This window comes from Onthophagus taurus, chromosome 2 (assembly GCF_036711975.1).
Source record: "Onthophagus taurus isolate NC chromosome 2, IU_Otau_3.0, whole genome shotgun sequence".
NCBI lineage: Eukaryota > Metazoa > Arthropoda > Insecta > Coleoptera > Scarabaeidae > Onthophagus > Onthophagus taurus.
This window is the reverse complement of record NC_091967.1, coordinates 7,928,295-7,944,348: the sequence shown is the minus strand read 5'-3', so window position 1 is coordinate 7,944,348 and position 16,054 is coordinate 7,928,295. Positions and strand designations below refer to the sequence as shown.

The following is a 16,054-nucleotide window of genomic DNA, read 5'->3' as shown; positions in this document are numbered from 1 at the left end:
TACCAAGTTTTTTTTGTTTGTATTACCGTTGCTATATGGTTGCTATAAACAATTACTTGTAATCATATAATAATTTGACATTTGACGTTTAATTATCATTTCTTATAAAGTTTGTTTAATTTTCAGTTTTCTAATCATATTTAATACTTTTGAAGAAAATTAAAATAATGGCAGATTTCGATTTAGATGATCCTTTAGGAGATCTACTTTCCGATGGAAGTAATGATAGTTTTTTCGACCCCAAACCCAAGAAATCTTCGAATCCGCCACCCGAAAAGAAAACGGTTAAAGATTTATTTAATTTAGATAAAAACGAACCAAAAAAATCAGAATTAAAGAAATCGGATGATTGGCTTGGATTAAGCGAACCAAAAAAACCTTTGGAACGAGTTCAAAATTCACCAACGCGATTAAAACAAACCAAAAAAATAAGCTTTGAAGATGACAATGATGATGTATTAAGCAGTTTAGGGTTGGAAAAGAAGAAGGAAGAGAAACAAATAAATTTAATGGAAAGTATTTTGGGGAAAAAAGAAGAAAAGTCGACATTAAAAGGAGATAGTTTCGGGTTTTCTTCATTGGATGCACCAAGAAGATCACGCCAACAACAACCATCGCGAAATTTGGACCCTTTAGGGTTATTATCAATTGAAAATAAATTAGAAAGTGCCAAAAAAATAGAAAAACCATCACCAAAACGCTCATTAGGTTCAATCGAAGGAACTAGTTCGACTGAAATTTTATTTCCAGTTCAGAAACAAAGAGACTTAAAAACTAAAAGTGCTCCGAATATCAGCGAACTCCCAAACTGGTTGGAAAACAAAGAAAAAGAACCAATAAAAAGCCATAAATCCGATAGTGTATTAATTCAAAGTAATAATCAAGAAACAGAAATAGAAGTGGATAAGAAGCATGAAGAAATAAAAGATTCAAAGCCAACAACACCCCTACAGAAATCAAATTTAGATTTTAATCAAGAAAATAATCCTTTTTATCCTCAATTTGAATATCAAACCGCAGCTATTACAATGAAACAACAAGAATCACAAATTTTAATGGCCTTACAAATAAAAAAATATGATGAGAATTTGGTTCAACTGCAACGGAAACAACAAGAATTATTAAATAAACAAGAACAACAATTTAATGATTTACTAGAAAAGCAATATATTAAACAACAAATTATTGAAAATAATTTAAAATTGCAACAAGAAAAAATCAATAATCATATACAAACAATGTTGTCACAACCATTCAAGCATGATTTTCGGGGAGAAAATGAAGTTGATAATACAAAAAAGAATGAGGAAGAAACGAAAAACGAGCAAATTAACGAAATTGTGAAATCAATAAAAGATAGGTCAAGAGAAGAAATGTTTTTGTTGGAAGAATCTTATAAGTAAGAATAAATTTTTTATTTATTTATTTTTTATTAAAATAAATTTTAGAAAACAAATTTCAACTTTAGAGCAAACGATGGACTCAATAGAAAATCGTTTAAAATCGGAAATAACAAATCTAAATGAAGCTCACCAAAGGAAATGTGAAGAGTTAAATAATGAACACGAATCTGAATTAAAACGCTATAAAGGGAAACTCGAGGAAATTGTTCAGATTCATAATGAAGAAATTAAAAATTTAAGAGACAATCATAACAGAATTATCGAAGAAATTAAATATGAATATCAAACAATGATCGATAATATTAAGCAAAACAAACAAACGGAACAGATCTTATTCCAAAACGCTTCCGATTACTCCGAAAAATTGAATAATAATATTAAGTTGTTAAATAGTACTTCCACAGTTTTATTCGAGGTTAAAAACAAAGTCGATTACGATTTTAATGTGGTTAATCAAGCGAAGGAGGAAACATTAAAAGCTAAAGAAAAAGAAATTGAACGTAAGTAATGTATTTAAGAAATAAATTAAATAAAAGTCGCAAAAATATTAAAATAAATAAATTTAGAGTATTTTGACATTTTATAGTTACGCCATCTATGAGAGAATCGATACACTATAAACGGTTTTAATTTAAAATATAATAAAAGAATTTTAAATTTAATTATATTTGAGTTAATTAAGATTTCAACATCCTTTGTTAATTTTCATGTTAAAATTAACATGAAATTTAGAATATGTCTTAAAAGAGAAATTTTGATTTTGACTATTATTTGAGGTTAATGTCAAATTAAAATGCTTACCGCAGTTTTGTGTTGTAACGTACATTTTAAACGACTTCTTAACAAATATTTACAATAACATTCCGTCATTTACTTGTAAATATCCGTTTTTACTATTTATATTGATAAATAAAATAAATAATGTAGAATTCTCAAATATACAACTTGACAAGGATTTTTTGACATTTATGATCATACCAACTGCTGATAAGAAAAAATAAGATTTAATTTAAAATAAATCTAATTTAAGTTTCTTTTAAAAAAAGAAAATTTCTTTAATTTTGTATGTTGTTAACCGACAATTAAAGATCGTTTGATTTTGTATATTAAATCAACTGGTATGTTTATTTCAGACATAACTTCAAAATTTGTCTTAACGGAATAAATAAAATAAAAACTTAATAAATTGAGAAGCAATCACATTAGTTTCATTTTAATTTAATTACTTTGAAATGAATTTAATTAATATAATACTTTCTTATAATTTTTTAGTGATGAAGGAAGCTTTAGAAAAATCACGTGAATCAACTGAATTGGAAAGATCTCAGTTATTAGCATTAATACGTAACTTAGAAATAAAAATAGCTGAACAAAGTCAAAATGAACGTGAAGAACGTTGGGCTTTACAACAAGCCACAGCAATTTTCACAGCAAGATCAAAAGCTTTAGATCGAGAAACTGAATATAATCGAACTGCATTAGAACGTGAACGTGAAGAAATAAAAACATTGAAAGACACCTTATTGGGTGAACAAGAAAAATTAATTTTACAATTAACGGAAGAACGTTTAGCTTTAGCAACGGAAAGAAAGCGATTTGAAACTCAATCGAAATTAAGTCAAAATTATGATTCGCAAAAAGGTAAAGCGGAGTTAGAGGCTGCTATTCAAGTTGCGAAAGAAGCGGCTGAAATGACTGATAGGGAGCGAGATGTTTTGTATAAACAACAAGCTGAATTGGAAAGTTTAAAACGGGTTGTGATTGACCGCGAGAAAAAAGTTTCGTTTAAAGAAAAAGATTTGGAAGGAAAAATTAAGGAGACACTTCGAAAATCAATTGAAGGTGAAAAAGCGATTGAGGATGCCAAGACTTTGGAGAGAAACGTTAATAATCGCATGAGAGAAATTCAAATGCAATTGAACGCTTTAGCGGGGCGAGAAAAAAAATTAGCCGATGAAAAAATCGCTATGTCCAAGGAAAGGTTGAAGTTAAATAATGAATTATCAAGAGTGAAAAAGTGTAGTTTGTGTTCAGCTGGTGAACTTGGAGGGAGATTTCAAGAAAATGATGAAAATTCTGAGGTGGAACAAGATTTTCCACAGTTTACCACAGCCAGTGATCCTGATTTATTAAGATTAAGAATGAAATATACTGATGGGGAGAATTTTAATAAAAATTTATTTCAGGATTTTAATTCAACATAAAAAATTCTTTAATTTTAATCTAAGTATGTTTTAATATTATTTGTTGTTTGATGGTAGTACATACATACATTTTTACCAGGAATTTCATGTAACTCGGTTTCACAAATTATATTGACATGTTGCATTTAAGTGGAACAAAGGAAGTAGGTACGCCCCAGTTTCTATGGAAATATATTTTTGTATATTACTGTATTGAAAGTGAAATTCACTGTATTAATCATAAATACTTCTAATTTGATTTGACGCCAAAATTAAGACGTCATTTTGACATTAAAATGTCAAAAAATATTTAAGGTTATTATTTGTAAATTAAAATTTAAAGTTTAAAAAAAAATAACTTGTTTTATTACACAAAAAAATTTGCAAAGTTCATCGAAACCTTTTCAGATGTAACCGTAAAATAACTGTATCTTTACCAGTTCTTGGTGGTAACCTTTCCTCTTCGAACAGATTCGTTCACCTTTTCCCGTTTATTCTTCATTCCAAGTTTATTCCCCAACGAACGAAGATGTTGAATCATCGTTACGTTCCGTTGATAATTTTTTTCTTCGTTACAAAATCATCAGTAACTTTTCCTTTAACAAATTCCGAATTAACGGATGCTAATAATACGATAGCTGAGGATTATATTATCATTGATCAACGACAAAATGGTACAGATAACGTACGAGTGAATATCGATGGGGTTATTATCGCTTTGACCCCGATTGAGGGATTATTTGGAGGTGGGTTAGAGGATTTAGATTTTTTGGATGAATTTGATATCACAACAAAAGCTTCTGTTGGAGGTGGAATTACGAGTACAGAGAAAGGGGATGGTACTACCAAAAAGAAATTGAAACGGTAAAAATTAATTTATAATGTAACTTTTCAAAAATGAGTTATTTTTTTAGGAGAAGAAATGGAATGTCTCAGTTAATGAGAACACTTTTTGGGCATAGAAGAATAACTTCTAAAGATAATTAAATAAAGATAACTTTATTAAGATTATTTAATGTATTTATTTTTTTATAATAAACTCATTGTTTGGTTTGGTTTTTGTAAAAACTTTTAAAACTTAACTCATTATTGATTTATATTCTTTTTGATGTTCTAACATTTTTAAAAACACCTGGTACTTTTTACGGTGATAATCTTGAGTATTAACATCCGGACATACAACATCTCCTTTCCCAGCCATTGAATGTATTGCAGCTTCAATATTTTCGAAGAAATTAGCAGCACAAGCTCCTAATATAGCTGCACCCAATAATACAGGTTCTTCTTCATGCGGTACTATCACTGGCAAAGATAATACGTCCGATTGGAGTTGGACGTATAATTTATTTTTACTTAAACCACCACAAATTGTAACCGCTTCGATATGATGACCAGATTTTTCTAGTTCCGATAAGATATGTTTAGTTCCGTACTAAAATTGTTGAGATGAATTTTTAATAATGTTTTAAATAAAGTTTTACTTACTGCTAAAGACTGAAGCGTGGCTAAATAAGTGATTGCCAAATCTTCTTCATCTACTCCTAATTGCAACCCAGAAATCTATTTTATAAATAATTATTTTAATTTTGACGTTGAAATGTCAAAATAAATTTTTAGGTTATATCAAAATTAAAATAAAATTTATTAATTTTTACCATTCCTTTAAGTGTTGAGTCAGCAATTGGTGATCGATTTCCATGAAAATCTGGCCAAACATGAAAATCTTTGGTTAAAAAACAACTTGAAGGAAGATTTTTTCGCTCAGCAATTTCTTCAATAAAATCATTAAGAACTTGTTGTATGATTTTATTTGGATGTTTCTTTTTTAAATCTAATGTAGCTGGATGAGTATTGATTATGTGATCGATAAGTTTCCCTGTAGCACTTTGCCCACCTTCGTTTAACCACATTCCGGGTATCATGGCACTATAATATGGGCCCCAAACGCCATTAACAAAAATTGGATTTTCAGAAACAATCATATGACAAGTTGATGTGCCGCAAATTAAACCTAATCTGATACTAAATTTATTTGCTACACAATCAACAAAACTGCCTATAATTCCAAGTCCACCAGCATGAGCATCGATTGCTGATACCCCAACCGGGGTTTGATGATTTAAACCTGTTTCTAGAGCTGTTTTTTGATTCAAACCCAATTCAATTGGAGATCCTGGAGGTAAAACGGAAGTACCAATTTTTGTTTGATCTTCGAGGAGATCTTCTAATCCAATTTGGTGAAAATATTGTTTATTCCATCCTTTAATTTCTAATGAACTAGCTTCGTACGTCCATTTACACACTAAAGAGCATAAAGATCTTATTTCACTTCCGGTAGCTTTAAATGTTAGAAAATCTGGGAGATCGAAGAAATAACCGGCTTTATCCCAACAAGTTTCTTTCATATTTCTTTTTAACCACATCAATTTTGGAGTTTGCATTTCTAAGGAAATCTTTCCCCCAACATATTTCAAAACCGGATGATTCAACTCGTTGATTTCCTCTGCCTCTTTGTGTGCTCGATGATCTAACCAAAGTATTACATTTTGATTCTTATTACCAGTTGTGCTTACACTTAGCGGTTTTTTCTGTTTATCAAGGACAACTAAAGAACATGTTGCATCAAATCCTATACCACGAATATTTTCACTTTCAATTCCCTCACTAACTTCCTAAAAAAAATATGTATTTAGTGTGTATTTGGTTGCCTATATTAATATTTTGGGAATGTTGCTTTTAATTTTATGCTTCTTTTTTTATAATAATATACGTTTAGTATCATAATAAAAAGATAAACGTAAAAATTAATTCAGTTAGTCGTTTTTGTAAGTAATATCGGTTTTAATTTTTGAGATTTGCTTACTTTGATGCAGTGAAGACAAGCGGCCCATATTTCTTCTGAAGATTGCTCATAATGGTCGGGAATTGGATTAAAACTGTTTATATCCTTTTTAGCAATTTTAACCGAATTACCTGTTGAAGTAAATAGACCAACTCGTACGCTACCCGTGCCAACATCAACACCTATAAAGTAACTTTCCGGCATGTTAAATGTTTAACGCAAAGATGAAAGGCACAAAATGAATAAATACAAGATGATAAGTGACCTCGAAATAACCTTATGACAATCTATGACCTACATTAAAGTCATGTGGAATTTTAAAAATCCCGCAAATTTAAACGTTGAAGTTATGTTAAAGTGAGGTTATGTTTATGTCAAATTGAAGGTTAAATTTTTTAAATTTATTGATATAAAAATGGTTAGACATAAAAATAGGTAAATATGATTTATCAATATTGTTATAAATTAAATTATGTTACTTTATAGATATATCGTCGTATTAATAACTGAAAACGATACAAATGCCACAAAAAAATTGCATTTAAAACCAATTACATTATCGAATGCAATTAAAGACACCGTACAACAGCTTTACGGTGATTTTGGACTCGCCGCTATAAAAGCCGCTTTCACCGCTAAGTACTGCAACGAATTAACGAAAATTGCAATCATTAAAGTACGGCATGGACCCCACAGATTCGTTACAAGTGTTTTACCATTGATAACCTCACTGGAAAATAAATCAATTACGATTAACATTATCCATATAGGTGCTACAATCAAACAAAGTTTTAAATTTATATTAGAATATCAAGAAAGAAAATATTATGAATTCGTTGCTAATTTAAAACGTGATGAAGATAAAAAGGCATTGAGAGAGTCGTTAATGGATATTGATGATGTTTTAACGATTGTGTAAAGAGAAAATAAATTAAGATATCTTAATTCATAATTTTGTTTTATTATTATTGCTTAAGTATGATTAAAGTGGAGGGAAATGAGGTTATATTACAAACAATAATTAAGTAATTAAAATAAAGCTCAAATTTTATATTAAACCAATATTTTGATTTATTAAATCACAGTAATTAACATGATATAAGATTATTGCTTAAAACTATGTTTATTTTTATTTAAATTGTTAAAGTAATGTGAGTCTAAAAGCGATTTAAAATATTACATCATAATATTGCGAAACTACTGGCCAAAAAAACAACAACTTTTTTTAATTTCTACATAATAATGCAAGAATGAGTAACGCTTCTAAAAAACTTTAAGAAATAACAAAAATAGTTAGTAACAGATCAAAAAAAATAATAAATGGAAGAATCGTAAAAAACAAAGGTACTCAATATAATATCTTTAGAGTCAATTCATTGTTAAATTAGAGAAAAAAATGAAACTAATCACTTATCCCTCCACAATAACTAAAAAAAATACATAAGGTAACTAAATACATACTTAAAAATCGAAAAAATATAATTTTCAATAACTATCTTTCTTCAAATTCTTCAGGGAAAAATGGAATGTCATACATATCCATAGCAGGAGTCCAAATAGTTTGTAAATTTTCAATAACCGATTGTTCTTGTGTATCATGTTTTTTCAACGATTCCAAACTAATGACAACATATTGCATATTTCTTAATGCATTCACCGATTCCTGATCGTAAAACACATCTTCTATGTCAACAACAATTGTAGATAAGGATTTTATGGTTTCTCGAATTGTTTGTAGCAACCAATCGTCACGTTCTTTACTTTTCTCTTCGTGTAACATTACATCGAAAAGGTAACGTGGTGGAGTATTCTTGAAATGCAATTAAACATCAACTTTTAAATGTAACATTATTATTATTATTATTACCTTAATTTCTGCTGCACAAAATAATGGTTTATCACTCCTATCGATTTGATAACCAAACTTTTCACATCCGTAGGGATAAATATCGATGATAACTACGGAACATTCACCCCCCAATTTATTTTCGTCGTTTCCGCTAACACTTTTAGCATAAGAGGAACAGTAATCGTAAACGTTTCGAACGATTTCTTCACCGACACCTTTATTGGGAAAGAATAATGTGAATAACAAACATAGATTAAATAATCAGGAATAAATTAACAATTCAAATCATTGTTTATTTACCTTATTTCTTTTTGCTCCTTGAAGAGAAAGCAACAAACACATAAGATTAGAGTGTAATTTAGACTTATGTAATAAGTGTTTAGTATAAGAATAGAAAGGGATTAATTATTTTAAATTAAAGTTTTACTTACTCAAAGAGATTATCGTTTGTTTAATGCTCATTCCTACCGACCAATTGCAAACTATTTTTAGCACATCCTCCAGTTTTAAAGTAACATTAACAGGGGAGAATAAATTGAATAAATGGTTCGCTAAATGTGGAATAAAACCGTTTTCGGTTTGGGTTGCCATACAATCGACCATCGTTTCCAAAGGGCTACTGAAACAAATCTTTCATGAGGGACCCCTATGAGAAAACGCTCCAATTCTTTATTTCTCAATTAATCCAATTGAAATCTAAACAAGCCATGTGGGCCACGCGATTTTTACTTTTTCATTTCGTCCCCGCACGTTTCTTTTCATTTTTATTTACACCAAACACGCAACAAGTGATTGTGAACTCACCTAGAATCGAAAAGACCAGAGGAATTTATGTTTCTTTTACGTTCCAGTTTAGTTTCCATTTTTAGATTTATCAACAACAGACAAATAAAGAATTTCTTATAAACAAATTAAATTGATGTTGTCCGAAAGACTCCACGTAAACAAGAAACGATTGGAGGAGGAAGTTCACTACAGCGCGTGTTCGTGATGGTATGTATCCGAGATATGTATGGATTTTGCCTCAACAATGAGCAGGTGTTGACTGTATGCGCAGATTCTTTCTGCGCAGGTCAATGTTGGTGAATTTATTTATGGTTATTTAAATTAATTATGTTATTAAATGCAGTTTCTGTTACATAAGTAAATAATAATTATAGTGAAATTATTTTTAAATGCTTTCTCTGATTAATTATGAGGGAGTTGCAGTTATGGGAGGCCATGATGATATGTATTTGGAGAAGTTTCACTTAATTAACGTCTTGAAACGATTATTCAACAACATCTATAATTCTGACACTTCCCTGAGGACTGGCTCCACTCTACGTTCGTCACACTACCAAAATCAAATAATGCAACCTCGTGTAAAGAATATCGTCTGATTAGTTTAATGAGTCACTTTCTAAAACTTTTCCTTCGAATTCTACATACAAGGCTTTATCAAAAATATGAGGAAGCAAGTTTAGCAAGTGAAGCTAGTCAGTTTGGATTTAAAACCAGAGAAGCCATGTTTAGTCTCCAGACACTGGTGCGGAATTGCCAAGATCAGAGAAAGGACGTCTTTATGTGCTTCATCTACTATGAGAAGGCATTTGACAACATTAAACACAATCTTTTACGAGTTCTGGGACTGGATGCAAAGGATATACGACTGATTGGTAATTTATGTTGGTACCAAAAAGCGGAAGTCCGAGTAAATAACGCTGGAACAACTGAGGATTTTGAAATCAAAAATGGCGTTCGCCAATGGTGTATCCTGTCCCCAATGCTGTTCTACCTATACGTAGAAAGAGCATTCTCTGACTCAATCTCGAATAGTCCCTTTGGAATTAAAATAAATGGAACTCCATTAACAATATCTGCAAAACCTACTAAACCTGGTTAACGAAAAAAGCCAAAGACGAGGTTTAAAAGTTAACATCCACAAAACCAAACTTATGGTGGTTAGTAAGAATGATGCTCCACACACTCGAATACACTTTAAACAATTTAGATACTTGACATGCATGATCAATGAGGGATGGAACCCAGATCAAGAGATAAGATGCAGGATTGAACAAGTTAAAACAAGCCTTTCTAAGTGACTTCGAAATGTGGGGATCCTGCAGCTAATGTAGGAGCTGTCTTGGGTTGATTACCTGAGTAACGAAGACGTTCTAGGGCCGGTCTAGGAGAACGAAAAATTTTTGAAAATATCGAAAAAAGAAAGATAGCTGAAATTATCATGGCTAAGAAATATCGATATACAGAATTTCCAAACATTACAGAATGCTGCACATAATAGAACCATCTGATATTAAAAGAGATTAACGCCTACGCAGGAATCTGCATGGCATTTTAAGAATTCTTAAATAAAACAAAGTTGTATAGACGAGAATTTGTTTTTATTTATTCTTTCACATTATTTTTTTATTACACATGCATTTTCTTTATTTATAATAATAAAGGCAGTGCCCTTAAAAAGTTCTACCCTGTTCGTTATCGAATTGAATGAAAATTGAGAGAGAAAGAGTTGATTACAAGCAATGATAATAATACCAATAATTATAACGAAAGAAATAAATTGAAATTATCTGAAACAACTTGGGTTATGTAAAACTTTAAGCGCCCTACTACAAGAAAAATACAAGAAACATTTTCTACGACTACGTCTTGAATAATTATGATTAACATGATATTTTAGCCTATAAATACTGATGTCGATTACTGTTTAAAACTCTACCGAAAGGACACGGGAAAACTATTTATTTCTTTACCGTTTATCTCAATCCTCGTACACACACGTATAAAAAAGAAAAAATTATCGTTATAATACATTTAAGGGCGGTTTCTAAATTTACAACGACAATTTCTAAAATTAATTCCGTTTCTCAAAAAGTTTGATATATTTCTAAAACGCGACACCCTCGTTACAATAATTCCAAATTAATAAAAAAAATAACCTCACTAACATACTTATCGTAAATTATAATAATAATAAATGCACAATACACATTATTAAAAGAAAATAAGAAAAAGGTTTTTGTTATTTTTTTTATAAGTCGGTGTCGTACCAAGCAGCAGCTTGGTTATTATCTTGGGGTGGTGTGGGAAGTTGCTCAATATGATCGAAATTTAGGTCGGGGTCCGCGCAGCCAACGTCCATCGGATCAACACCACTGTAAGTCGAACCGTTACCTCCACCGTGCGAACCAATCTCTAAACTTTGCATATCTATTGGTATCTGGTCATAACCTACAAAAAAAATCAGTAAATAATTCTTAATTTTAATAAAAGAAAAATAAAAATAATTTTTTTTTAGGTTAAATGTCAAAATTTGAGTTAAAAAGATTAAACGTCAAATCTTGACATTTAACCTTTAAAAAAAATTATTTTATGAGGTTAAATGTCAAAATTCATCTTTCAAAAACTTAATTAAATTTTAAGTTTTATTAAAGATTTTATAATTATGTTTAGCATGCTAAATACAAAAATAAAAATTTTGTTAATAATTTTATTGATGCTCACCCTTAAGAATAATGAGGTTATGTATAACACTTTCGATTTCTTAATAAAAACAAACACAGAAATCAAACAAAAATGTAAACACTCAAAAGCTTTTAATGAATATAAGAGAAATACACAAATTAAAAATATTTTTTCTTGTAACTTAAAAAAAATTACCTTGTTGTTGAAAAGGACGGCCTCCGTGTGGGCTTGGAACGCTTGGGGGGCCTTGACCATATAAATCATATGGCTGATCAGGACTCAAAATGTCCTAAAATAACCGTAAAAAAGAGATGCAAACACAAAAAGAAAAACGAAAAAAAATTAACTAAATAAAAATAAATCTAATAATAATTTACTATGCTAAGAAAAGCTTTATAATTTACAAAACGATAACAAAACTTTTTATAAACTTACCTTGTCTTATAACAACTGATGATTCATTGTAATAAAAATTGATAGAACATATTTATTATTTCTTTTTTAATTTAATATTTTAAAATATTAATTAATATTATTTGTATTTACCTGCAAATCTGGGGCCATTCCCAATTCAGCATTCCAAAGATTCTCCTCTCGGAATAACGAATTTGTTAATTCTATTGAAAGCCTCTTTTTATAATCTTGCGGTTTATCTTCACTCATTCTAAACAAAACAGCTGCAGCGTACGTTGCAACACCTAAAATAAAATATAAGAAATCGAAACATAATAAAAATAAATCATTTGCCTTCATTTCGAGAATGTAAAAGCTCCGTTAGCGGTGCTGTAGCTCCTTCTTGTTCAATAATTTCCGCTCCTTCTTTATCCGCTGCTAATTCACAAAGAACTCCGGCGGCTACTCTTTGAATATTTTCAATGTCATTAAAAAGAAGTTGCACGAATATCGGTATGACCGCTTGTTGACGGATTATGGCACGATTATGGGATTCCCTCGCTAAAATGTGTAATGCCCCAACAGTTCCTTCAACAATCTCCTCCATGCGAACACCATCCGCGTATGTTCCAGGAGGTTGATTACCACCACTAGCTACACTAGCACGCTAAAAATACAAAAATTAATTTTCCTCTTACGCGGAAAAATTCAAGAATCATCATGCGGCTTAAAAATCGACGATATTTCTTTAATCAATGTGAAATGACCCAAAAAATTTGATCGTTAATCTCCAAAACACGATCAGCTGTTTATATCAACTTTACAAACTAATGTTAATTATTCAAATTTGCCCAATCACGTTTCACTTTCGTTTCTAAAATTAACACTCAGGGGTACCATCTATTTTCTATCTTGTAGTTTGCTGCCTGTCATGTAGAAAGTTGCTGGATAAACGCTTCACTGATTGTGAGGTTAACTGTTAGGCAAGTATATCCATCAGTTTCGTATCTAACAGATTTAACTCCATATTGATAAACCGGCCCTAAGTGACATTTTAAATGACATTTTTTGGCGATTTATCGAAAATGTTTGGAGTCGGTATAAGCTCCGCCCATCTCTATGACGTCAAGGCTTAGGTTATCTATTTGCGCCCAAAGATAAATTACGTCACTTAATTAGTAGTATAGATAAATTCGTAAATTTTTAAAAGTTCAATATCTGTAAAACGAATAAGTTTAGGTTTATGATATACTACATGAATTTTGTGATGAACTGAAATATGGAACAATATATACAGGTGTTTCATTAAAGAAAACGTAACTTGTTTCGTCATAACTTTTTGACTGACCTGTATACTTAATTTATCTTTATTGTAATAGATTTAAAAAATACTAAAACTTTTGTATCTTAACATTTTTGCTAGCTATCTTACTTTAGGAGATAACCGACCGTTTCCATGCATATCAGCGACCCTGTATATGGTTAGCATGGTCAATGAAGTCACGTCAAAACTTTAAAGTGATTTTTCGGTAAGTTTTACACTTTTCCGCATTTTTTTTATTTGTAACGGCTTACATGAGTGATTAATTCCCGTCGATTAAAAAAAAATTGTCGATTTTTAAGCGACATGTTGATTCTTGAATTAAACCCACTTACGCTAACTCTTTGGGTGTCTTGGAAAGCTCTCATTAATAGTTGTACAAGGTGATGAATTGCTCCATATTCCCTTAACGGGGCATGATTAGCCGGACAGAGAGCCAAATTTCTTATTAACCCAATAACGGCTTTAACAAGGGGCCAACGTGATGGTGGATTTAAAAGTTTCACAATAATCTGTATGCCATAATTTAATCTGACAGCGTTTTGAGCCATCTCCGATTCTACATGTCTCGAAGTTAAATGCCGCAGTGCGCATACAGCCGGTTCTGTTATTTCCTCACGATCTCCGGCGTTAACAATCGTCCGAACCAAAGCATCTACGCCTCCAACTTGGCAAACCGTCGCTTTATTACGCTGATTGTTGCAGGTTAAATTTGAAAGAATACCGGCGGCGCAAGTAACAACGTTAACGTCGGAGGAAGCGAGTACTTGAACTAAAGAGTGAAGAAGACCTTCGAGTCCATCAACTTTTGTTGCTGCATCTGATAAATTGCGTAATGTCCACAAACAGTTTTGAACGAGACGTTGGGATGAATTCCCTAAATGCATGGCGAGCGCTTGCATTCCTCCAGCTTCAACTATGGCTGGTTTATTGCTTGAACAAACCGAAAGTACTTTTAAAACTCTCGATGTTGTCCAAAGTAGCTTCTCATAATCGTAGGAACGCATGATTCGAACTAATTCAATGGGACCTTGAGATGCTAATATAATCAATTTGCTTTCTTGATTTCCGTAAGCAAGAATTTGAAGACAATCGGTTACGATTGCCAAAAATTTAACATTATTTCTTTGTAATAAAGCAACCATTTTTTGTAAACCCCCGGCTAAACGAACCGCCATTTTCGAACCATCTTGATGCAACAACAAATTATGCAATGTGGTTATAGCGTAAAATAAAACGCTTTCAACAGGGGAGCTCAATAATTTAACCAAAGCCGGTATTCCACCACTTTTAAAGATGGCGAGTAAACCTTGTCGATGATGAGACAATTTATGTAATGTACCAACGGCACCTTTTGTAGTTTCTAAATCATTAGAGTTAGATATTGCTCGTACTAAAGCCGCCACCATTTGTGGACTATTCATAATAGCATGACGAGACGCCTCCTTCTTCGATAATTGATGAACCATCATCGCAGCTTGAGATACCACAACTTGATCTTCATCATTTAAAAGTTTAATCAATTCGGGAATCGCCCGAGTTGCTAAATCAGCATCATCTTGGTAGTTAATTAAGTTAACTACGGCGTGTTTTAACATCTGACTTGGTTCAGCTAAACGCTGTACAGCTGTTTGATGTTGTTGATCAAATTGAGTTGATGGTATCTCAATACCTTCGTCGAGAGTTTCAGGAAACATTGCTGCTCGCACTCTTTGTGAACGAGTTTGATTTAGTTGACTATTCATTTCTAGAAAAAATAGTTTTTTTTTTTTAATTTTTCATTAAATAATGAAATCTTATCAAAAATAAAGTGATAAGATCTTTTTGAATCATTTGTTACAATAATAATCTTACCATCAACCTGATCTTGTGTAAATCCTTGATTATAACCTTGATCCAAATCGAATAGATCCATTTCTTCATCTTCTTTACCACTTAACGAAGGTACTTGTGTGGCAGCTCCGGAATTAATTCCGGAATCAACTCCTAAATAGGAGTTTTGCTGCCACATTAGGGTTTGCTCTTTTGGAGAATTCATTGGAAGATCCCCGGGACCCTGGTAATTCCCGTGCGATACTAAATCAAAATTTAATTAAAAATGATCAAAAATAAACACTAAAATAATCGTACTTGATCTGTTTTGATTCGACTGCATGTAACTCATGGTGATGCAAGAGGTTTTGCAACTAAAACCATAAAAAATAATAATTTTAATTAAACGTGTAACACTGATAATGGATTTTGATATTGAAGTGGTTATTTCTCCCACGCACAAAGAAATAAGAAATCCACCATCTTGTATCGAAGGTTCATCGACATTTGGATTATGTTTTCATTCGTGATTTGAATCCCGAAATAAAAAGTTCTTATCCAACGCAATTAATCGAAGGAAAATTAGTTAAAACACACGATACATACCCTTAACACCAAAGAATTACACACTTCGATTGGGAATTAATTGTAGATGAAGTATGAATCACAACACACACCCACCTTTAGCACGAAATAACTTTAAAGGTACCATTTACACTAAGCAATTTTTGGAAACGTCAATTTTACTAACCTAAAATAAATCGAATTTACTCGCTTTTATTT

General features: G+C 31.3%; 5 protein-coding genes and 1 long non-coding RNA gene across 8 annotated transcripts; 3 read left to right on the top strand and 3 right to left on the bottom strand.

The window, feature by feature from the left end:
- The first annotated feature begins 59 nt into the window (after positions 1 to 59).
- On the top strand, positions 60 to 4,668 carry LOC111427626 (fas-binding factor 1 homolog). The gene is made up of 4 exons (XM_071194086.1): positions 60 to 1,399; positions 1,449 to 1,903; positions 2,676 to 4,450; positions 4,501 to 4,668. The coding sequence occupies exons 1-3, from the start codon at positions 168 to 170 to the stop codon at positions 3,605 to 3,607; spliced, it is 2,619 nt and encodes an 872-aa protein (XP_071050187.1). The 5' UTR covers positions 60 to 167; the 3' UTR covers positions 3,608 to 4,450; positions 4,501 to 4,668.
- On the bottom strand, positions 4,567 to 6,632 carry LOC111427629 (FGGY carbohydrate kinase domain-containing protein). Its single transcript, XM_023062865.2, has 4 exons — positions 6,450 to 6,632; positions 5,242 to 6,258; positions 5,072 to 5,146; positions 4,567 to 5,018 (listed from the first exon to the last, which is right to left on the bottom strand). Exons 1-4 carry the CDS (start codon positions 6,630 to 6,632, stop codon positions 4,665 to 4,667), a joined length of 1,629 nt encoding a protein of 542 aa, XP_022918633.1. The 3' UTR covers positions 4,567 to 4,664.
- Positions 6,633 to 6,774: 142 nt separating this feature from the next.
- On the top strand, positions 6,775 to 7,380 carry LOC111427632 (POP5 ribonuclease P/MRP subunit). Its single transcript, XM_023062872.2, has 2 exons — positions 6,775 to 6,863; positions 6,915 to 7,380. The coding sequence occupies exons 1-2, from the start codon at positions 6,844 to 6,846 to the stop codon at positions 7,345 to 7,347; spliced, it is 453 nt and encodes a 150-aa protein (XP_022918640.1). The 5' UTR covers positions 6,775 to 6,843; the 3' UTR covers positions 7,348 to 7,380.
- Positions 7,370 to 9,168, bottom strand: LOC111427631 (uncharacterized). The gene is made up of 4 exons (XM_023062870.2): positions 9,082 to 9,168; positions 8,709 to 8,896; positions 8,296 to 8,492; positions 7,370 to 8,238 (listed from the first exon to the last, which is right to left on the bottom strand). Exons 1-4 carry the CDS (start codon positions 9,138 to 9,140, stop codon positions 7,921 to 7,923), a joined length of 762 nt encoding a protein of 253 aa, XP_022918638.2. The 5' UTR covers positions 9,141 to 9,168; the 3' UTR covers positions 7,370 to 7,920.
- A 109-nt stretch (positions 9,169 to 9,277) lies between these two features.
- On the top strand, positions 9,278 to 10,654 carry LOC111427634 (uncharacterized). The gene is made up of 2 exons (XR_002707964.2): positions 9,278 to 9,420; positions 9,487 to 10,654. It is a non-coding gene; the product is annotated as an uncharacterized lncRNA (long non-coding RNA).
- LOC111427627 (armadillo) lies at positions 10,640 to 15,987 on the bottom strand. 3 transcript variants are annotated; one of them, XM_023062862.2, is made up of 8 exons: positions 15,878 to 15,987; positions 15,590 to 15,645; positions 15,314 to 15,535; positions 13,795 to 15,206; positions 12,493 to 12,805; positions 12,292 to 12,443; positions 11,941 to 12,034; positions 10,640 to 11,511 (listed from the first exon to the last, which is right to left on the bottom strand). In XM_023062862.2, the coding sequence occupies exons 2-8, from the start codon at positions 15,621 to 15,623 to the stop codon at positions 11,312 to 11,314; spliced, it is 2,427 nt and encodes an 808-aa protein (XP_022918630.1). In that variant the 5' UTR covers positions 15,624 to 15,645; positions 15,878 to 15,987; the 3' UTR covers positions 10,640 to 11,311. The 3 variants fall into 3 exon arrangements, with proteins under 3 accessions (XP_022918630.1, XP_022918631.1, XP_071050189.1); XM_023062863.2 differs by lacking the exon at positions 11,941 to 12,034 and having other exon boundaries at positions 11,403 to 11,511; XM_071194088.1 differs by lacking the exons at positions 10,640 to 11,511; positions 11,941 to 12,034 and adding an exon at positions 12,172 to 12,195.
- Between the last annotated feature and the right edge of the window lie 67 nt (positions 15,988 to 16,054).